Source organism: Mesoplodon mirus, assembly GCF_964341445.2.
Source record: "Mesoplodon mirus genome assembly, chromosome: 1".
Classification (NCBI taxonomy): Eukaryota; Metazoa; Chordata; class Mammalia; order Artiodactyla; family Ziphiidae; genus Mesoplodon; species Mesoplodon mirus.
In genome coordinates, this window is record NC_138976.1 from 291,411 (window position 1) to 315,608 (window position 24,198).

Here is a 24,198-nt window from a genome sequence, read left to right on the forward strand (position 1 = left end):
TAATTATGAATCATTTAAACTTTAATAAAAACTTTTTCTGCATTTACTGAGATGATCATACAGGTTTCCTCCTTTACCGCGTTTGTAGCTCAAGACACAAAGCTTGGACTCCCCTGGTGGCGCAGTGGTGAAGAATCTGTCTGCCAATTCAGGGGACATGGGTTCGAGCCCTGGTCCGGAAAGATCCCACATGCCGTGGAGCAACTAAGCCCGTGCGCCACAGCTACTGAGCCTGCGCTCTAGAGCCTGTGAGCCACAACTACGGAGCCTGCATGCTGCAAACTAATGAAACCCGCACGCCTAGAGCCCGTGCTCCACAACAAGAGAAGCCACTTCAATGAGAAGCCCGCGCACCACAACGAAGAGTAGCCCCTGCTCGCTGCAACTAGAGAAAGCCCGCACGCAGCAACAAAGACCGAACGCGGCCAAAAAAAAAAAAAGACACAAACCTTAGTGTCATCCTTAACTCTTCCCTTTCTCTTACTCCACGTACAATTGCCCAGAAAACCCAGTTGGCTCAGCAGGGCTCAATGCAAAATAGACCCAGAACCTCACCCGTTCTGACTGCCAAACAGCCTGGCCCCAGCCACCATCTCTCCTGGACTCAGAGTCCTAGCACGGCCTGAACCCACAGGACCCCCTCTGCACCCACTGCTTCTCACTCCAGCCTTTCACTCTTACTGTTCCTCGTAACTGGAGCTTCTGGCAGGCAACCACACAGGCCCCCTCTCACGGCACTCAGATCGCTGTCCAGTTGTCACCTTGGCAGAGAGGCCTCCCCAGGCCACTCCCTGTGAAGCAGGCCCCCAAATTACTCTATTGCAAATAGCTTTCTTGTTGCCCTCCTAGAAGTTACTATAATCTGTAATTATTTTATCTGTTTGTGTTTATCTTGTCTGGGTCCACCTCCTTTGTCTGGCATCTAGAGGGCACCCCCCCCCAACACTGCATCTCTCCAGGATGAATGAGTCTGTGGTCCTCATCTGGGTCTGAGGAGTGCTGCTAGGCCTCACCTGTACTGTTGGGGAAACAGGCCTTGTGGAATTTGCCCATGTAGAACTCGAGGCCAATGATGGCAAACATGAGGATGGCGAAGAAGAGAAGCAGCCCAATCTGTAGCAGCGGAACCATGGCCTTCATGATGGACTTGAGCACCACCTGCAGACCTGGGGCCAGAGCAGGCAAAGCGGGCAGGTCAGAGGGCACAGTGGGCAGAGTGGGCAGTGGGCCGGGGGCGTGGACAGAACAGCAAGAGCCTGGGCGGGCGGGGCTGAGAGTCCTCGGGGAGGGGGACAAAGCACAGGGTCTCGGGGCAGGGGGCAGTGGACTGAGCACTGTCCCAGTTCCAGGGAGGAGCAGCGTGTGGGGGTGTCAGTATGAAGTTCTGGTGAGATCTCTGAGTCTATGGAGGGCTCAGGGTGGAGCAAGAGCAGAGAGTCCTGAGAGGAAAGATGAGGGAATCCTCCGAGCTGAGAGCAGGGGATCATGGGAGGGAAAAGCAGGGGATCCTGGGAACTAAGAGCAGGGGATGCTGGGAGGGAAGAGCAGGGGATCCTGACAGAGAAAAGCAAGGGATTCTGGGAGAGAAAAGCAAGAGATCCTGGGAACTAAGCAGGGGATGCTGGGAGGGAAGAGCAGGGGATCCTGGGAGGGAGAAGAAGGAGTTCCTGGGAACTAAGTGCTGGGGATCCTGGGAGGGAAAACCAGGGGATCCTGGGAACTAAAAGCAGGGGATACTGGGAGGGAAGAGCAGGGGATCCTGGGAGGGACAAGCAAGGGACCCTGGGAACTAATCAGGGGATCCTGGGAACTAAGAGCAGGGGTTCCTGACAGACCCACCCCTCAGGGAAAGTAAAGCAGAGGGCCTACTCCTAGGGAGTGTTTTACCACTGACCGCAGGGCATGGGTATGTCCAGACCAGAGGAACTGGGTAGAAGAGGCTGAACCCCACTATCCCCACTTCCAGCTTCACCCCAGCTCCTGGGTACAGGCCTGAGCCTTTGCCTGGCAGGGTCTTAGGGCAGAACACGGAGCCAACCAGCAGTCTTCCCTGCGGTGGGCTCAGGCGACACAGCCTCAGGGCCCTGCCACCCAGGCCCTGAGGGAAACCCAAACTTCCACTGGCTTGGAGGAACATGGGCACAGGCAGTCACCGGCTCTCAAGGTAGCCTGGCCACCCCCTGCCCTCACGTGGCCTCTTGAGCAGCCCAGTCCCAGAGCACGTCTTAACCAGGTCACAGGTCCCAACAGCCCTGCCCAGCCTGAGCCAAGACAGGTGGTCCTTTGCAGTCTCTGAATATGTTCTCAGGCATCCTGCCCCACCACCTTGGCCCATCTCTCACCTGCCCTTTAACCACAGAAAAAGAAGCAAAGAGCTGGAAATACAGCAGAGGGTGTGAGGAGGATCAAAGCTTCCCCATAGGGACGGCAAGTTACCCTCTGGGTTTTCACAGAGTTGGGAGAGGCTGGAGGAGGGCCGCTCCTCCCTTCTTCGTGCCTGGTTCCCCGGGGTCAATGGCAGCAAGCTCAGAGTCACCAAAGGGCCCACTGTTAGGGCCTAACTGGCCATGACAGGGGTTGGGAGAGAGGTCAGTGTCCAGGTAGGCTGGGCCTGATTGCTTTTGCCAGACTCACTTGGAATCCCAGACACCAGCTTCAGGGGCCTCAGCACACGCACAGCCCGCAGGGTTCTCAGGTCAAAGTCAGTGCCAGCTGTGGCGAGGATCCTGGCAGGAACAAAGACAAGGGGGAAGTAAGGGCTTCCGCATGGAGTTGAGAAGAGGGCACGCCCCTCCCACCACCCATGTCCTGTCTTCCAAGAGCAGTGACACCTTCGTGCCTGTGTCCCCCGCTGTCCAAGCGGGGCGGGGGGCGCGTACTAGGCAGGGGAGGCCAGGAACTGAATTCAGACGTCCTCGCCAGCAATGTTAGGAATGGCTTTTACCAGCATAACCATCCCTCCAGTCGTCACCCCGAGAGGACACTTGGTCTCTGGTCCCTGGCCAGGCCTTGAATCTGTCCTTGAATTGAGTCCAAGCCTGAACTATGTCCCCAAGCAACCCCAACTGCACTCCAAGCTGCCTCATGAGAGGTGGTGATAGCAGGAGCGGGAGTAGAATGGAACTTGAGGGACTTCTGAACAGATGCCACAGGGCCTATTCCTCACTTTACCACAGGAGAACACGGGAACAAACAGTGGGGAAAGTGAATAGAGGGCTCAGAGGACTCCCTTAGCATAAGAACATACCCCAATGTCTCCCATCTTAAAACAAAACAGAAAATTCCTATCTGCCTCCAACCCCAGCGCATTTCTCTGCTCCCTTCGCTCCAAAGCTCGTTGAAAGTGTCAATCCTTGGTCTCCCCACTGCCTTACCTTTCCACCTCTCTTTAGCTTTGTCCAACTATGTTCTCACCCGCACCATTCCACTGAAACGTTTTGTCAAGTCTTCTTGCCAATTGCAATGGTTAAGTCTCCTTCTATAAATGGTTTCTTCTCTTGCCCATTGGTCAATTCTCTCATCTTCCTCTTAACATCCTGGGAGTCCCTTTTAGGTCTTCTTTGCAAGCTTTGCCTCCTCTACCAGACTGAAAAATTAGATGCCTCAAGGCTCACACCATATAGGATCTGCCCAATAGCTTTGAATACCACGGTATGCTTATTACTCCCAATTTATATCTTTAACTCAAGTCTGGAACTTTGGGCTCATATATCCATCCAACTGCCTTTTTTAACATTTCCACTGGGATAGCAAAAAAAAGCATAACAAACATTAATAAAACTAAAGAATTCTTTTTAAAACTTTAATGTAAATATTAAAACATGTACTTTTTTTAAGTTCAGAGTTGTTACACGATGGTGACTGAAGAACTTTTTATTCTTTCTCCCAATCTTGCTCCTTCCCCAGTATTCCCCCCTCTCTGTGAATAGCACTAGTCAAGTGTTTCATAAGCCAAAACCAAGACTTCATACCTGACTCTTCTCTCTCTTACACTCCACATCCAATTCACTAACAATCCTGTTGGCTCTACCTTTAAAATGCACCCTGGATGCTTGGTGAAAAAGGATTGTTGTCCCCCTACTCTAAATACATAGCAGCAAGGAATAAAATTTGAGATGCAGCTGGGGTAAAAAATAAGATAAAATGGTCAGGGGAGAAGAAAAGAAGGCAACAAGAAAATCTATACAAACCAAAATTCCATAGCACGTGAGAAAACCCAATACTAAGAGTGATATCCAACTACTAAAATCAACTATTAGAAGATTAATTTTGTTCAGATGAAATCAACAAATTATGAAACAAAAATAGGCAGAAACAGGTAGATATTCTAAAAACTAGCTAGAAGTTTTGGAAATAAACAAATAATTATTAGAATAATATCAATAATAATAATCATACTCTAGGCCAAAGACATAGTTGGAGTGTATTAATGGTTTAGGAAATAGTACTAAGGAATCAGACATTGGAAAGACAAAAAAATAAATGAAAGACAAATTAAGTGATATGGAGGTTAGATCATATATCTAACACACATCAAATGTAGGTTCCAGAAAAAGAGAATAGAGGGAACATGGTGAAGAAGCAACATTTGAAAAGATAACAGATGAGAAATTTCCAGAATTAAAGACTTGCTTTCTCAAATTTAAAGTGCATTACAAGGTATCAATCACATAAATAAAATACATACAACTAGAAATGGTGTGAGCAACTACAGAATATCAAGCATAAAAAGAAAGTATTAAAGGCTACCAAAAAGAAAAGGTGAAATATCTAGGGGAAAAAAAGGATAATTAAAAGGAGAGAAAACTTCACCTCAGCAAAAAAAAAAAAATATATGCTAGAAGACAATTAAGTAATACCGCCAAAAAGCAGCAGGAAAATAATTGACATCTTAGAACTTTATATCCAGCTAAACTGTCAATGAAGAGTGAGGGCAAAATAAACATATTTTCAGAGATAAAATAAGTCATCACCCCAGATCTTCAGTAAAACATGGGAACTGAACCTAAAGGGAAAGCACAGTATACAAGAGCAATGGTAGGCACAGAAATTTTTTAAATAGTTAAATTTAATTAATCATTGATTTTTTAAATTATGATGTCCAATTTTTCATTATTTTCTACATGCAAAACTAACAACCTAGGCAATAATAAAAATATTTACAGAAGGGGTTGTTCCATGTGTAGTTGCATCAAATTACGTTATAGAGGCTAAGTCACTCTTCACTGTATTAGGCCAGAGGATGGCAAACATTTTCTGAAAAGGGACATTAGTAAATATTTAGGCTTTGTGAGTCATAGAATCTCTGTCACAACCACTCAACTCTATCATTGTAGCATAAAAGCAGACAATATGTAAATGAATGGACAAGGCTGTGTTCCAATAAAACTTTATTTATAAGCACAGGTTGACAGACACATGGGCTATAATTTTCTGTCCTCTGTGTTAGACAAATGTATAGTTATGAATATATGTTTAAAATGTTAAGGATATCCAGTAAATGGATAGAAGTACAGTCTATTTCAAAACCATCAGAGGTGAAAAAGGTATGTAGGGAACAGGTAATATAGAATATTTTGTCACACTACAAAAGTCAGGAAAAGACTCCCCCAAAACAAAGAAAGAATATAAAGAGAAAAAACAAAATAAGATATTAGGTGTAAGTACAAACACACAAGTAATAATAAGAAATATAAATGAATTTTAATTTCCTATTAAATCATACATGATTAGATTGGAGCTTCTGAAAGTCCAACTTTCAAAAAGTTGCTACCTACAAAAGCCATACCTGAAAAAAAATACAGAAATGTTGAAAATAAACAGATTTTTAAAAAGAATATACTAAGTAAATGCTACAGAAAAGGAAGTTGGTATATAATACTAAAGACAAAATATAATTTAAAGCAAAAAACAATCCTAAGGCTAAAGAGGATATAATGCATAATATTGAAAGCAAAATTACACCAAGGAATATGATCATCATTAATTTTTATGCACCCAACCTCATAAATTCAAAACAGATAAAGAAAAAGAATGAGAACTCCTCCAACATAGTGGAAGATCCTAACAAAGCTCTCATCAGAACCTGAAAGACTAAACACCAAAATTTAGTAAGGCTGAACAAGATTAAAACAGAATTAGCACCCTTGATCCATTTTATTGTTCTAATCTTCTACATCTTTCATATATTACCTTTATCTACCTACCTATCTAGCATCTATCTATCATCTATAATCTATTTATTTTTCTAACAAAATGTGTTCCTAACAAATAGAAAATATATATTTTTAGGAGTACATGGGAATAGCTTTGAAAATATCCTACATCACCAAAGAAGCCTCAGCAAATTTCAAAAACTTAGTAACATATATTATCGTACTTCTCCAATTAAATAAGAATACTACTATAAAAACACATTTTAAAAAACTTGCATTATAGAAACCTTCAAAATGCACAACTAAATAACTCATTAATTAAAGACATTACCAAATATTTAGAACTCATCAACAACAAAAATACTACATATTATATGTGTGAAGTTCAGTCAAAGTGATGCCTTAGGGGAAATTTATAAACTTAACTGATTTTATTTTTTTAAAGATTAAAAATAAATAAACCAAGTATTGCTATGCCTCAAGGATCTTAAAAAAGAATAGCAGGGTAAATTTAGAGAAAGTAGAAAAATGGAAATAATAAAGAGTAGACATGGTGAAAATAGAAAATAGAGAAATAATAGAAAGCTGAATCTTTGAAAGTTTAATCAAATGAACAAGCTTCTGGCAAAAATAATCAAGAAAAAGAGAGGGTACACATGCATACAAAAGATACAAATACACATAGTATATGCATGCATGCACACATGTACACTTATACATTTGTGTGTGCATACTGTGTACACACATGCACAGGAATGTATAAAAATACAGGGAACACAACTACAGACAGGAGAGGTTTTTAGAATCACAAGAGAATATTATTAACAATTTTATGCCAATAGATGCTAAAACTTTCGAGGAAATGGATATATCCTCTTGAAAAGCAAGTTACCAAAAGTGACAGAAGAAGTAGAAAACCTGAATAAACCATGAACAATTGTATTAGTTTTCTATTCTGCAAAAACTTACCACAAATTCAGTGACTTGAAATAGCACCCATTTATTAGCTCACAGTTCTGTGGGCCAGAAGTCAGGGCACATCGTGGCTAAATTCTCTGCTGCAGGTCTCACAAGGCTGAAATCAAGGGAACAGCCAGCTGCATCCTCGTCTGGAAGCTAAACTAGGGAAAGTGATGCTTTCCAGCCCCTTCAGAGTGTCTGCAGAGTTCACTTCCTTGCAGTAGGAATGGAGTCCCCTTGCCTTGCCGTCAGCCGGGGACTTCTCTTAGCCACTGGAGGCCACTCTCAGATCCTTGCCACCTGGCCCCTCAACAGTCCCTCTCACACTTCTAAACTCTCTGACTATAGGAAGAACCCAGTCCCTTTAAAGGGATCACCTGATGAGGTCAGTCCCACCCAAATAATCTCCCTTTTGGTTAACTCAGAGTCAACTGATTCATAAACTAACCACAGGAGTGATATCTCATCATACCCACAGGATCTGCCTGCACTCAAGGGGATATGGCTGTGCAGATGGGCAGGCAGGGGACCAGAATATTGGACCATTTACAAGAATTAATTTGGATTCAGTTTTCCTCTGCCAGAATATCAGATCCAGACAATTTTACAAGTGTGTTCTTACAAACATTCAGAGAACAGAAAATTCTCTGTTATACAAACTGTTTCAGAGAATAAAAATACAAGAAAAGCTCACAACTCATTTTATGATGCTGGTATAATGATATCAAGACCGGAACCATCCAATAAAGATGTTAAAAAAAAAAAAAAGACTGGAACCATAATTCAAAAAGATACATGCACCCCAGTGTTCATAGCAGCATTATTTACAATAGCCAAGACATGAAGGCAACCATGGACAGATGAGTGGATAAAGAAGATGTGGTATATTTATACAATGGAATATTACTCAGCTATAAAAAAAGAATGAAATAATTCCATTTGCAGCAACATGGATGGATCTAGAGATAATCATACTAAGTGAAGTAAACCAGACAGAAAAATACAAATATCATATGATATTGCTTATATGTGGAATCTAAAAAAATGATACAAATGAACTTATATACAAGACAGAAATAGACCCAGACATAGAAAACAAACCTATGGTTACCAAAGGGGAAAGGTGGGGGAAGGATAAATTAGAAGTGTGGGATTAACATATATGCACTACTATATATAAAACAAATAGCCAACAAAGACCTACGGTTTAGCACAGGGAACTATACTCAACATTTTGCAATAACCTATAAGGGAAAAGATTCTGATAAAGATAGATATATATGTATGTATAACTGAATCACTTTGCTGTACACCTGAAACTAACACAACATTGTAAATCAACTATACTTCAATTTAAAAAATAATAATTTTTTTTTAAAGACTGGAAAAGGGCAAGAAAAATTTATACAAATCTCAATTATCAACACACATTTTAAATAAAATATTAGAGTAAATCGAATTCAAAGGTACATATGTTAAGAGTTTATAATGGCCAACTGAGTTGACATAGGAACATAAGAATAATTCAATAGTAGAATAACTATTAATGTAATCCACCACATGAAAAATCAATATGAAAACCATATAATCATGTTAAAATTTTCAGAAAAATTATTTGATAAAATTTCAGTATCATTCATGATAAAGAGAATTAGGAACAGGAAATTCCTTAAAATGACAATAGGTGTCTACTGAAAACCATTAGGAGCATTTCTCTTTAAATTCAGGGATAACACAAATATACCATTTATATCATATGGAGGCCCTAGCCAAGGCAAAAAGACAAGAAAAAGAAAAAAAAAAGGTTTAGAAAGGAGGAAACAAACTGTCTTATTCACAGATAATGTGATTTCTACATAGAAAATCCAAAAGCATATACAGTACAGAAAAACTATTAGAACTAATTAGAAAGTTCAGCAAGGTTATGAAATACCAAATACATACACAAAAATAAACTGTTTTCATTTACTATTAGAAAATGCAAATTTTAAAAGCTCTTATTCTAATGGGTATGGGACTCCTTCCTGGGGTAATGAAAACATTCTAAAATTAGTGGTGATGGTTGTATAACTCTATGACTATACTGAAAAATCACTGAATTGTATACTTTAAAAGTATGAATTTTATAGTATGTGAATTACATCTAGATAAAGCTGACAAAAAATAGTTTATAATAGCAACAAAATCTATAAAGTATCTAGGAATAAGCTCAATAAAATAAGTGCAATATCTTGATAATAAAAGTCATAAAACATTCATGAGCAAAGAGATAATAGAGATGAACCATATTAATAGATGAGACAATTCAACATTTTTAGATGTCCGTTTCCCCAAATTAATCCACAAATTCAATGAAATTCCAATAAAAATCTCAACAGATCTTATATGTAGAAAATCCTAAATTTGTAGAAAATCCACCAAAAATTACCAGAACTAATGAATTCAGCCAAGTTTCAGGATATAAAGTCAACACAAAAAAATAGGTTGTATTCTATATACTTACAATGAACAACCAACAAAGGATATTTTTTAAAAATCCATTTATAATAGCACCAAAAAGAATAAAATACTTAAGAATAAAATTAGGGAGGTGAAAGACTTGTACCCTGAAAACTACAAAACACTGGTGAAGGAAATTAAAGAACACTAAACAAACAGAAAGACATCCCATGTTCATGGATTGGAAAACAATATTGTTAAGATGTCAATACCCAAAGCAACCTACAGATTCAATGCAATACCGACCAAAATTCCAAAGACATTTTTTGCAGAAATAGCAAAACTCATCCTAGAATTCATACGGACTCTCAAGGGACTCTGGATAGTCAAAACGATAGAATAATAACCTAGAAACGAATCCTTACATACACGTCAATTGATTTTCAACAAGAATGCCAAGACCATTGAAAGAGGAAAAGACAGTCTTTTCAGCAAATTGTGCTGGAAAAACTAGATGTCCACATGCAAAAATATTAAGCTGGACCAGTATCTTATGCAATATACAAAAAGCAACTCAAAATGGATCAAAGTTCTAAATGTAAGACCTTAAACTATAATACTCAAAAGAAAATACAAGAGAAAATCTTCATGACATTGAATTTGGCAATGATTTCTTGGAAATGACACCACAAGCCTGAGCAATAAAAGAAAAAATACAAAAATTGGACTTCATCAAAATTTTACAAAACTTTTGTACATCAAAGGACACTATCAAGAGAGTGAAAAGACAAGCTACAGAATGGGATAAAGTATTCACAAGTCATATATCTAATAAGGGATTAATATCCAGAATATATTAAGAACTCCTACAACTCAACAACAATAAAAACCCAATTTAGGGGCTTCCCTGGTGGCGCAGTGGTTGAGAGTCCACCTGCCAATGCAGGACACACGGGTTCGAGCCCTGGTCTGGGAAGATCCCACATGCCACGGAGCAGCTGGCCCCGTGAGCCACAATTACTGAGCCTGCGCGTCTGGAGACTGTGCTCCGCAACAAGAGAGGCCGCGAGAGTGAAAGGCCCACGCACCGCGATGAGGAGTGGCCCCCACTTGCCACAACTAGAGAAAGCCCTCGCACAGAAATGAAGACCCAACACAGCCATAAATAAATAAATAAATAAATAAATAAATAAATAAATAAATCTAAAAAAAAAACCAAAACCCAATTTAAAAATAAGCAAAGGACTTGAATGGATATTTCTTCAAAAAAGATATACAAATGGCCATTAAGCACATGAAAAGGTGCTCAACATCACTAATTATTAGGGAAATGCAAATCAAAACTATAATAAGATACCAATCACACCCATTAGGATGACTACTATTATTTTTAAAAAAGGAAAATAACAGTGTTGGCAAGGATGTTAAGAAACAAGAACCCTTGTGCATTGTTGATGGGAATGTAAAATGGTGCAGCCGCTGTGGAAAACAGTACAGTGATTCCTCAAAAAGTTGAACATAAAATTACCATATGATCCAGTAATTCCACTCTTGGGTATATATCCAAAAGAAATGAAACAAGGTCTCAAAGAGATTTATTTGTTACACCCAGGATCATAACAGCAGTATTCACAACAGCTAAAATATAGAAGGAACACAAGTGTCCATCAGTGGATGAACGGAGAAGCAAATTACGGTATATACAAACACTGGAATACTACTCAGCCTTAAAAAGGAAGGAAATTCTAATACATAATGCAACTTAGATGAACCCTGAAGACAGTATGCTAAATGAAATAAGCCAGTCACAAAAAAAGACAAGTATTGTAGGATTCCACTTTTATGAGATACTTAGAGAAGTCAAAATCATAGAGACAGAAAGCAGAACAGTGGTTCTCCAGGTCTGAGGGGAGGGAGAGATGGGGGTTGTTGTTTAATGAGGACATCTGAAAGATGAAAAGAGCTGCGGAGATGACGGAGGTGGGAGCCACCCAACACTATGAATGTATTTAATACCGCCGAACTGCACCCGTAAAAGTGATTAAGATGGTCAATTTTATGCTCTGTGTATTTTGCCACAATTTTTAAAGTTGGAAAATAAAAGTAGGCCTAAGTGCAGAAAGCAAACTTTAAAACTTTGGAAAAACAAAACAAAACAAAAAGACACGAGAACAGTTCTATGACTACGAGTTAAGGAAGGATTTCTGAAGAACACATAAAAATAGCAAACCATAAAGTGATACACTGATAAATCTGACTACAATAAAATTTAAACTATACTACAAAAGCTATAGAGAAAGTGAAAAGAAAATACTTGTAATGCAAAAAACTGACAGAACTGGTTTCCGGAATACATAAAGAACTATACATTCATATGAAAAATACAAATAACCTATAAGAAAAATAAGCAAATTACAAAAGAGAAAAGATGTTCAAAACCACTGGGAAATTCAAATTAAACTAACAAAGAGATACCATTTCATATCCTCAGTTTAGCAAACAGTGTTAAAGCTGGTGATGCCGAACAGCAGCTCTGCGGGTGGAAGAGAAAACTGTAGAATCATTCTGGAGAGCATTTGGCCACTTTTAGAAAATTTTTAAATGAACATATGGACTAGACTTGCCTCACAAACGTTTGCAGAAATGTACACAGGCATGTTAGTTGCGGCACTATGTCTTTAATAGTGAAAAACAGGAATCACCTACTGCTCATCGCACAGAGACAGAAAACATTAATGTGGTCCATGCATACAATGGAACATTAATTACTGTAGTAAAATATGATGAGCACGTAAAATTAAATAAACTATACATATTAACATGGAAATGCTTAAAGCAATGTGAAGGGGTAAAAAGGCAAGTTGTGAAACAATTATGTATCTATGTTTAAATGCATATACACACTCAAACAATTAAAACCATGCAAACAAGACTGCATATTATTTATCAATAGGGACACATTTAGTACAAGTTGGAAGCCCTCCCCCCAACACACATGCACTGGATAATGAACACAAATCAGGATAGTCGTTGCCACCAAAAGGTGAAAGAGAAGGACAGATAAAGAAAAGAGAATTTGGTTGAGGGATTGTAATCAGAAGACTTCAACTTATCTAATATTTTATTTCTCTAAGAGAAATCTCCAAAGCTAAGAGCCCATTTACAGGGAGGTGTGAGGGAGGGGAACACACATTTTAAAACAACACACGGGCATGCTTCCCGCAAAAGACAGAAACAATCCGGACGGTGAAGGGCACTGGAGAAGCTCCATGGCCGCTCCCAGGAGGACACAAATCACACAGAAAGAAAAGCCATCCCTCCCTCCGCCTATGGCTTCCTGTCTCCCAGGCATCATGACATTCACAGGGTTGTCACAACCCTGACATGTCAGTAAAACGACCTGAGAGGTCACGCCACTGGCAGACACGTGCGATACAGAAACTCGTTTTGCCACGGCATTGTTGTCACGGGCCTGTGGGACAGGAAAGCAACTTTTTGTTTTTTAATGAAGAATACAAAGGTTTTCAGACCCAGGCAGGAATGTCTACAGTCTTAAGAACCATAAAAACACAAAATTTACCCAAATGATGTAAGCAGCCCCATGAAGTAAATCACAACCTAACTACAGCCACTGGGGCTTGAGACCCTGTGTGTGAGAGGTCCTGCCACGACATCAGTGTTCAGGGAAGGGTCTGTCCTCATTCTGCCCGGGAAAGCTCTCCGAGGAGGCCACCAAGGAGCCACCAGGGAAGGAAATTCAGTTTCATTTGTTCTGAGATGACAGTTTCCTTAGTGGGTCAGCAATATTAAACTCCTAGGAAGAATCAGAATTAAATACAGAAATGTTTATGAAAATCAAACCTTCTGTGTTAATAGTACGGTGTTAGGATTAAAAGAATTTATCAGAACACATTAACATGCTAAACAGGGCTGCATTTAGCATCACATTAGCCCTGTGATTCTAATTTTTAAATGTAATGGAAAACTTGATTTAGACGTGATTTTTTTTTTTTTTTCGTTACGTGGGCCTCTCACCGTTGTGGCCTCTCCCGTTGCAGAGCACAGGCTCCGGACGCACAGGCTCAGCGGCCATGGCTCACGGGCCTAGCTGCTCCGCGGCATGTGGGATCTTCCCGGACCGGGACACGAACCCGTATCCCCTGCATTGGCAGGTGGACTCTCAACCACTGCGCCACCAGGGAAGCCCTAGATGTGTGATTTTAAGTTGAAAACTTCATATGTTTGTAAAAAGTATTGGAACATTTAAGCAAATGTATGAATCACCATATTTACACTCTAATTAGCTGGATATACAGAACTTAAGTACTTAGGAAAGTCCAGTTACAATCAATTTATAAATGAAATATTAAATGTTTTACATTAAGCTTATGAAATGGAATAAAAACCCTACTTAGAGTCTCCTTGAAAGTGATCGTTAAAAATTGCAAAATGTATAAAAATTTTTCATAAGCTAAATCTAAAAAGTTAATATTTTTTCCAGTTTTACTGAGAAATAACTGACATACGTTACTATAAATGTTTACGGCATACAGCATGGTGGTTTGATTTACATATATTGTGAAATTATTACCGCAATAGGATTAGTTAACATCCATTATCTCATGTAGATACAATGAAACAAAAGAAAAAAAATTTCCTCCTTGTGATGAGAACTCTTCGGATCTACTGTCTCCGCAGTTTTCTTGTAGATCATATCCAGTGTGAGCCACGGTCACCACGCCGCACGTCACATCCCCAGGGCTCATGTATCTTCTAGTTGTACGTTTGTACCTTCTGACCATTTTCCTGCAGTCCCCCCTCCCCCACCCTCTATCCCCACTCCGGGAACCACAAATCTGACCTCCTTTCCTATGAGTTTGGTGGGTTGTGTTTCTTTTAGATTCCACATATAAGTACAGTATTTGTCTATCTCTGTCTGACTCATTTCACTTAGCATAATTCCTTCAAGATCCATCCATGTCGTCACAAAATGAATCTAAAATTTCTTTAAAGGAATGATACATTTGGATTTGTCACGTTAATAAACTGAATGATGATTTTTAGAAATTAAAATTTTTCTATGCAGAAAATCCACTCTCAAGAGTACCAACAGGGCCTCCCTGGTGGCGCAAGTGGTTGAGAGTCCGCCTGCCGATGCAGGGGATACGGGTTCGTGCCCCGGTCTGGGAGGATCCCATATGCCGCGGAGCGGCTGGGCCCGTGAGCCATGGCCGCTGGGCCTGCGCGTCCGGAGCCTGTGCTCCGCAACGGGGGAGGCCACAACAGTGAGAGGCCCGCATATAGCAAAAAAAAAAAAAAAAAAAAAAAAAAAAAAGAGTACCAACAAACTCACATGTATTATGAAGGATTTACTTTTAAATCAGATAATAAAATAAGAATTACTACCATAAATCTCATTTAATCTTATTTCAAGAGTTCTGGCTAACATAACAGAATATGAATAAGACATAAGGGAAGGGACTTCCAGGGAAGATGGCGGAAGAGTAAGACGCGGAGATCACCTTCGTCCCCACAGATACATCAGAAATACATCTACACGTGGAACAACTCCTACAGAACACCCACTGAACGCTGGCAGAAGACCTCAGACCTCCCAAAAGGCAAGAAACTCCCCACGTACCTGGGTTGGGCAAAAGAAAAACGAAAAAACAGAGACAAAGAATAGGGACGGGGCCTGCACCAGTGGGAGGGGGCCATGAAGGAAAAAAGGTTTCCACACACTAGGAAGGCCATTCGTGGGCGGAGACTGCGGGTGGCGGAGAGGGGAAGCTTCGGAGTCGCGGAGGAGAGCGCAGCCACAGGGGTAGGGAGGGCAAAGCAGAGAGATTCCCGCACAGAGGACCGGTGCCGACCGCCACTCACCAGTCCGAGAGGCTTGTCTGCTCACCCGCCGGGGCGGGCGGGGCTGGGAGCTGAGGCTCCGGCTTCGGTCAGAGCGCACTGGCGGCGTGAACACAGCCTGAAGGGAGTTAGTGCGCCACGGCTGGCCGGGAGGGAGTCCGGGGAAAAGTCTGGAGCTGCCGAAGAGGCAAGAGACTTTTCCTTCCCTCTTTGTTTCCTGGTGCGCGAGGAGAGGGGATTCAGAGCGCTGCTGAAAGGAGGAGCTCCAGAGACGGGCGCGAGGCGCGGCTGAAAGCGCGGACCCCAGAGACGGGCGTGGGACACTGGGGCTGCTGCTGCCGCCACCAAGAAGCCTGTGTGCGAGCGCAGGTCACTCTCCACACCTCCCCTCCCGGGAGCCTGTGCTGCCCGCCACCGCCACGGTCCCGGGCTCCACAGACAACATCCCCGGGAGAACGCACGGGCGCGCCTCGGGCTGACGCAACGTCACGCCGGCCTCCGCCGACGCACGCTCGCCCCGCCTCCGTGCCCCTCCCTCCCCCGCGGCCTGAGGGAGCCAGAGCCCCCGAATCAGCGGCTCCTTTAACCCCGTCCTGTCTGAGCGAAGAACAGATGTCCTCCGGCGACCTACACGCAGAGGCGGGGCCGAATCCAAAGCTGAGCCCCGGGAGCTGTGCGAACAAAGAAGACAAAGGGGAATCTCTCCCAGCAGCCTCAGAAGCAGCGGATTAAAGCTCCGCAATCAACTTGATGTACCCTGCGTCTGTGGAATACCTGAATAGACAACGAATCATCCCAAATTGAGGAGGTGGACTTTGAGAGCAAGATTTATGATTTTTTTTCCCCTTTTCCTCTTTTTGTCAGTGTGTATGTGTATGCTTCTGTGTGAGATTTTGTCTGTATACCTTTGCTTTCACCATTTGTCCTAGGCTTCTATCCGTCCGTTTTTTTTTTTTTTTTTTTTTGGTTTTGGGTTTTTTTTACTTAAAATAATTTTTTCTTAATAATTCTTTATTTTAATAACTTTATTTTATTTGACCTTACTTTATTTTCTTTTATCCTCTTTCTTTCTTTCTTTCTTTCTTTCTACTTTTTCTCCCTTTTATTCTGAGCCGTGTGGATGAAAGGCTCTTGGTGCTGCAGCCAGGAGTCAGTGCTGTGCCTCTGAGGTGGGAGAGCCAACTTCAGGACACTGGTCCGCAAGAGACCTCCGAGCTCCACATAATATCAAACGGCGAAAATCTTTCAGAGATCTCCATCTCAACACCAGCACCCAGCTTCACTCAACGACCAGCAAGCTACAGTGCTGGACACCCTATGCCAAACAACCAGCAAGACAGGAACACAATGCCACCCATTAGCAGAGAGGCTGCCTAAAATCATAAAAAGTCCACAGACACCCCAAAACACACCACCAGACGTGGACCTGCCCACCAGAAAGACAAGATCCAGCCTCATCCACCTGAACACAGGCACTAGTCCCCTCCACCAGGAAGCCTACACAACCCACTGAACCAACCTTAGCCACTGGGGACAGACACCAAAAACAATGCGAACTACGAACCTGCAGCCTGCAAAAAGGAGACCCCAAACACAGTAAGATAAGCAAAATGAGAAGGCAGAGAAACACACAGCAGGTGAAGGAGCAAGATAAAAACCCACCAGACCTAACAAATGAAGAGGAAATAGGCAGTCTACCTGAAAAAGAATTCAGAATAATGAGAGTAAAATTATCCAAAATCTTGGAAATACAATAGACAAAATGCAAGAAACAGTTAAAAAGGACCTAGAAGAACTAAAGATGAAACAAGTAATGATAAACAACACAATAAATGAAATTAAAAATACTCTAGATGGGATCAATAGCAGAATAACTGAGGCAGAAGAATGGATAAGTGACGTGGAAGATAAAATAGTGGAAATTACTGCAGAGCAGAAGAAAGGAAAAAGAATGAAAAGAACTGAGGACAGTCTCAGAGACCTCTGGGACAACATTAAACGCACCAACATTCGAATTATATGGGTTCCAGAAGAAGAAGAGAAAAAGAAAGGGACTGAGAAAATATTTGAAGAGATTATACTTGAAAACTTCCCTAATATGGGAAAGGAAATAGTTAATCAAGTCCAGGAGGCACAGAGAGTCCCATACAGGATAAATCCAAGGAGAAATACGCCAAGACACATATTAATCAAACTGCCAAAAATTAAATACAAAGAAAACATATTAAAAGCAGCAAGGGAAAAACAACAACTAACACACAAGGGAATCCCCATAAAGTTAACAGCTGATTTTTCAGCAGAAACTCTGCAAGCCAGAAGGGACTGGCAGGACATATTTAAAGTGATGAAGGAGAAAAACCTGCAACCAAGATTACTCTACCCAGCAAGGATCTCATTCAGATTTGATGGAGAAATTAAAACGTTTACAGAGAAGCAAAAGCTGAGAGAGTTCAGCACCACCAAACCAGCTTTACAACAAATGCTAAAGGAACTTCCCTAGGCAAGAAACACAACAGAAGGAAAAGACCTACAATAAGGAACCCAAAACAATCAAGAAAATGGGAATAGGAACGTACATATCGATAATTACCTTAAATGTAAATGGATTAAATGCTCCCACCAAAAGACACAGATTGGCTGAATGGATACAAAAACAAGACCCATATATATGCTGTCTACAAGAGACCCACTTCAGACCTAGAGACACATACAGACTGAAAGTAAGGGGATGGAAAAAGATATTCCATGCAAATGGAAACCAAAAGAAAGCTGGAGTAGCAATTCTCATATCAGACAAAATATCGACTTTAAAATAAAGACTACTAGAAGAGACAAAGAAAGACACTACATAATGATCAAGGGATCGATCCAAGAAGAAGATATAACAATTGTAAATATTTATGCACCCAATATAGGAGCACCTCAATACATAAGGCAAATACTAACAGCCATAAAAGGGGAAATCGACAGTAACACATTCATAGTAGGGGACTTTAACACCCCACTTTCACCAATGGACAGATCATCCAAAATGAAAATAAATAAGGAAACACAAGCTTTAAATGATACATTAAACAAGATGGACTTAATTGATAATTATAGGACATTCCATCCAAAAACAACAGAATACACATTTTTCTCAAGTGCTCATGGAACATTCTCCAGGATAGATCATATCTTGGGTCACAAATCAAGCCTTGGTAAATTTAAGAAAATTGAAATTGTATCAAGTATCTTTTCCGACCACAACACTATGAGAATAGATACCAATTACAGGAAAAGATCTGTAAAAAATACAAACACATGGAGGCTAAACAATACACTACTTAATAATGAAGTGATCACTGAAAAAATCAAAGAGGAAATAAAAAAATATCTAGAAACAAATGACAATGGAGACACGACGACCCAAAACCTATGGGATGCGGCAAAAGCAGTTCTAAGAGGGAAGGTTATAGAAATACAATCCCACCTTAAGAAACAGGAAACATCTCGAATAAACAACCTAACCTTGCACCTAAAGCAATTAGAGAAAGAAGAACAAAAACACCCCAAAGTTAGCAGAAGGAAAGAAATCATAAAAATCAGATCAGAAATAAATGAAAAAGAAATGAAGGAAACAATAGCAAAGATCAATAAAACTAAAAGCTGGTTCTTTGAGAAGATAAACAAAATTGATAAACCATTAGCCAGACTCATCAAGAAAAAAAGGGAGAAGACTCAGATCAATAGAATTAGAAATGAAAAAAGAGAAGGAACAACTGACACGGCAGAAATACAAAAGATCATGAGAGATTACTGCAAGCAGCTCTATGCCAATAAAATGGACAACCTGGAAGAAATGGACAAATTCTTAGAAATGCACAACCTGCCAAGACTGAATCAGGAAGAAATAGAAAATATGAAAAGACCAATCACAAGCACTGGAATTGAAACTGTGATTAAAAATCTTCCAACAAACAAAAGCCCAGGACCAGATGGCTTCACAGGCGAATTCTATCAAACATTCAGAGAAGAGTTAACACCTATCCTTCTCAAACTCTTCCAAAATATAGCAGAGGGAGGAACACTCCCAAACTCATTCTACGAGGCCACCATCACCTTGATACCAAAACCAGACAAGGATATCACAAAGAAAGAAAACTACAGGCCAATATCACTGATGAACATAGATGCAAAAATCCTCAACAAAATACTAGCAAACAGAATCCAACAGCACATTAAAAGGATCACACACCATGATCAAGTGAAGTTTATTCCAGGAATGCAAAGATTCTTCAATATATGCAAATCAATCAATGTGATACACCATATTAACAAATTGAAGGAGAAAAACCATATGATCATCTCAATAGATGCAGAGAAAGCTTTTGACAAAATTCAACACCCATTTATGATAAAAACCCTGCAGAAAGTAAGCATAGAGGGAACTTTCCTCAACATAATAAAGGCCATATATGACAAACCCACAGCCAACATCGTCCTCAATGGTGAAAAACTGAAACCATTTCCACTAAGATCAGGAACAAGACAAGGTTGCCTACTCTCACCACTCTTATTCAACATAGTTTTGGAAGTTTTAGCCACAGCAATCAGAGAAGAAAAGGAAATAAAAGGAATCCAAATCGGAAAAGAAGAAGTAAAGCTGTCACTGTTTGCAGATGACATGATACTATACATAGAGAATCCTAAAAATGCTACCAGAAAACTACTAGAGCTAATCAATGAATTTGGTAAAGTAGCAGGATACAAAATTCATGCACAGAAATCTCTGGCATTCCTATATACTAATGATGAAAAATCTGAAAGTGAAATCAAGAAAACACTCCCATTTACCATTGCAACAAAAAGAATAAAATATCTAGGAATAAACCTACCTAAGGAGACAAAAGACCTGTAAGCAGAAAATTATAAGACACTGATGAAAGAAATTAAAGATGATACAAATAGATGGAGAGATATACCATGTTCTTGGATTGGAAGAATCAACATTGTGAAAATGACTCTACTACCCAAAGCAATCTACAGATTCAATGCAATCCCTATCAAACTACCACTGGCATTTTTCTCAGAACTAGAACAAAAAATTTCACAATTTGTATGGAAACACAAAAGACCCCAAATAGCCAAAGCAATCTTGAGAACGAAAAACGGAGCTGGAGGAATCAGGCTCCCTGACTTCAGACTATACTACAAAGCTACAGTAATCAAGACAGTATGGTACTGACACAAAAACAGAAAGATAGATCAATGGAACAGGATAGAAAGCCCAGAGATAAACCCATGCACATATGGTCACCTTATCTTTGATAAAGGAGGCAGGAATGTACAGTGGAGAAAGGACAGCCTTTTCAATAAGTGGTGCTGGGAAAACTGGACAGGGACATGTAAAAGCATGAGATTAGATCACTCCCTAACACCATACAGAAAAATAAGCTCAAAATGGATTAAAGACCTAAATGTAAGGCCAGAAACTATCAAACTCTTAGAGGAAAACATAGGCAGAACACTCTATGACATAAATCACAGCAAGATCCTTTTTGACCCACCACCTGGAGAAATGGAAATAAAAACAAAAATAAACACATGGGACCTAATGAAACTTCAAAGCTTTTGCACAGCAAAGGAAACCATAAACAAGACCAAAAGAAAACCCTCAGAATGGGAGAAAATATTTGCCAATGAAGCAACTGACAAAGGATTAATCTCCAAAATTTATAAGCAGCTCATGCAGCTCAATAACAAAAAAACAAACAACCCAATCCAAAAATGGGCAGAAGACCTACATAGACATTTCTTCACAGAAGATATACAGACTGCCAACAAACACATGAAAGAATGCTCAACATCTTTAATCATTAGAGAAATGCAAATCAAAACTACAATGAGATATCATCTCACACCAGTCAGAATGGCCATCATCCAAAAATCTAGAAACAATAAATGCTGGAGAGGGTGTGGAAAAAAGGGAACACTCTTGCACTGCTGGTGGGAATGTGAATTGGCACAGCCACTATGGAGAACAGTATGGAGGTTCCTTAAAAAACTACAAACAGAACTACCATATGACCCAGCAATCCCACTACTAGGCATATACCCTGAGAAAACCATAATTCAAAAAGAGACATGTACCAAAATGTTCATTGCAGCCCTATTTACAATAGCCCGGAGATGGAAACAATCTAATTGTCCATCATCGGATGAATGGATAAAGAAGATGTGGCACATATATACAATGGAATATTACTCAGCCATAAAAAGAAACGAAATTGAGCTATTTGTAATGAGGTGGATAGACCCAGAGTCTGTCATACAGAGTGAAGTAAGTCAGAAAGAGAAAGACAAATACAGTATGCTAACACATATATATGGAACTTAAGAAGAATAAAAAATGTCATGAAGAACCTAGGGGTAAGACAGGAATAAAGACACAGACCTACTTGAGAATGGACTTGAGGATATGGGGAGGGGGAAGGGTAAGCTGTGACAAAGCGAGAGAGAGGCATGGACATATATACACTACCAAACGTAAGGTAGATAGCTAGTGGGGAGCAGCCGCATAGCACAGGGAGATCAGCTCGGTGCTTTGTGACCGCCTGGAGGGGTGGGATAGGCAGGGTGGGAGAGAGACGCAAGAGGGCGGGGATATGGGAACATATGTATATGTATAACTGATTCACTTTGTTATAAAGCAGAAACTAACACACCATTGTTAAGCAATTATACTCCAATAAAGATGTAAAAAAAATAGGACATAACGGAAGGAATAGATAAAATAAGTATTTCTGGAAGACAATGATAAAACTCCCAGGAACTTGGTCGCGAGCAGAGTTTCTCAAAGCACCATCCCAGGACCAGCAGCAGGTGTGAACTCTGGTCCCCGCCCACCGGCCCTCGGAGGGTGGGCCCAGCACCAGGATTGAGGGAAGCCCTGCAGGTGATTCTGACACCCCCTCAAGTTGTGCAGGCCGCTGATCAGGAACATCACCTTGAACCCCTTCCTGCAGGTTTGCAAGTCTCACCCTCCCCCCGCCCCGACTTCCACAGAGGACAGAAAGTAGAACAAAGCCTTAGGAGAAAAGTACAGACAAGAGCAGTTATAGAAGACCAACAACAGGCACGGAACGGCAACCTTTAGATATTGTCATCACAGCGCTGAGAAATCTGGGCTTGAAAAAAAACGAAACTTGGCTGCAAGCTCACCATCAATCAGAAACAGAAACCAGCGCAAGTCCCCTCAGAGTGGCCTGCAGGGGCCAAGCCCGGGAGCACGACGAGAGCACAAATTCCCCAAAGCCGAAGTGGGACCAAACGTGGCCAATCGGAAATCTAATGAAACAAAACTGCCCAACCACAATGGCCTCACACACAAACCACTGAGGAGTAACTTTAAAATGTGAGTGACTGGGACTTCCCTGGTGGTGCAGTGGTTAAGAATCCACCTGCCAATGCAGGGGACACGGGTTCGAGCCCTGGTCCAGGAAGATCCCACGTGCCGCAGAGCAACTAAGCCCGTGTGCCACAACTACTGAGCCTGTGCTCTAGAGCCCGCGAGCCACAACTACTGAGCCTGCATTCCGCAACTACTGAAGCCTGCACGCCTAGAGCCCGTGCTCTGCAACAAGAGAAGCCACCGCAATGAGAAGCCAAGTAGCCCCTGCCCAAAGCCTGCACACTGCAACGAAGACTAGGCTACCGCTCCCCGCAACTAGAGAAACCCCACAAGCATCAACAAAGACCAACGCAGCCAATAAATAAATAATTAATTAATTAACTATTTTTTTTTAAAAAATGTGAGACCTACACCAAGAAAACTACAAGACTTTATTTACCGAGAGGGGAGCATCGAACACATGTTAAGAATCCATGCTACTCCTGGATGGGCAGAAAAACATGGATTTTTAAAACCTGATTCTCCACAAATTGACTTAGAGATTCTCAATAATTGAAACAATCTCCCAAAAGGAATTCTTTGGACTACAGCAACATGATTTCAGAGTTATCTGGAAAACTAAATAGGCAAAACAAAGAAATATTCAGAAAAGAAGAGCAAAGAGAGAAGGTTTTGTTTCATGAGATACTGAAATGCAACTTTGAGCTCAACAGCCAGACCACAGGCCAGATGGGTTCAAATCAAAGCAGAAGCAGCACCTGTCACACACAAAAGCACTTAAATATGTGATAAAGGAAGCATAACCAAATGACGGGAGAGTGAAGAATTTTTTAATATGATTTATTGTCATCCAACTTCTAGGCATTTCTCCCAAGGAAATAATCAGAGGTGTGGCACAGATGTATGTATGTTTTTTGGTCTCTTCTATAAAAGCAAAATTGGAAATAACTTAAATGCTCAACAATAAGGGGATGACTGGGGTTAGTCCACACAGCAGAAGACCCGTGTCTTCAGCGCATGCTCAGTTGTGGAGGATGCTCAGACACCAGGCCCCTGTGTGCAGAGGGCCCCCTGGGGACCCCTCGCATGGCATCTTGGGCAACCCTGCCCAGCTGAAGAGGCAGCCTGCCCCTACGCCCCTGGAGTATGATACCAACTGTGTATTTTAAAAACTTACACATAGAAAAGGCTCGGAAGGAAATAGCTCAAAATATTAATAGTGGTTATCTCAGGAGGGTGGGATTGTGGGTCATTGTTTTAACTCTTTCCAATATGAGCATTTTAAAGTGAGAAAATCAATATTTTTTATTTATACAGAAAAGGAAAACGTGTACCCTCCGTTGACATTTTTAAAAATAATAAAATAACTTGGAGGTACTTTAGTTAAAG

At 41.0% G+C, this 24,198-nt stretch overlaps 1 protein-coding gene across 1 annotated transcript in view; it reads right to left on the reverse strand.

Moving 5' to 3' along the window:
* CACNA1B (calcium voltage-gated channel subunit alpha1 B) overlaps window positions 1-24,198 on the reverse strand; it is a 196,512-nt gene that overhangs the window by 145,991 nt on the left and 26,323 nt on the right. The window contains exons 4-5 of the mRNA XM_082628592.1: window positions 2,635-2,726; window positions 1,014-1,166 (exon numbers count right to left, since the gene is read on the reverse strand). Of these exons, the coding sequence (XP_082484718.1) occupies window positions 1,014-1,166; window positions 2,635-2,726 (245 nt within the window). The remainder of the gene's footprint in view (window positions 1-1,013; window positions 1,167-2,634; window positions 2,727-24,198) is intronic.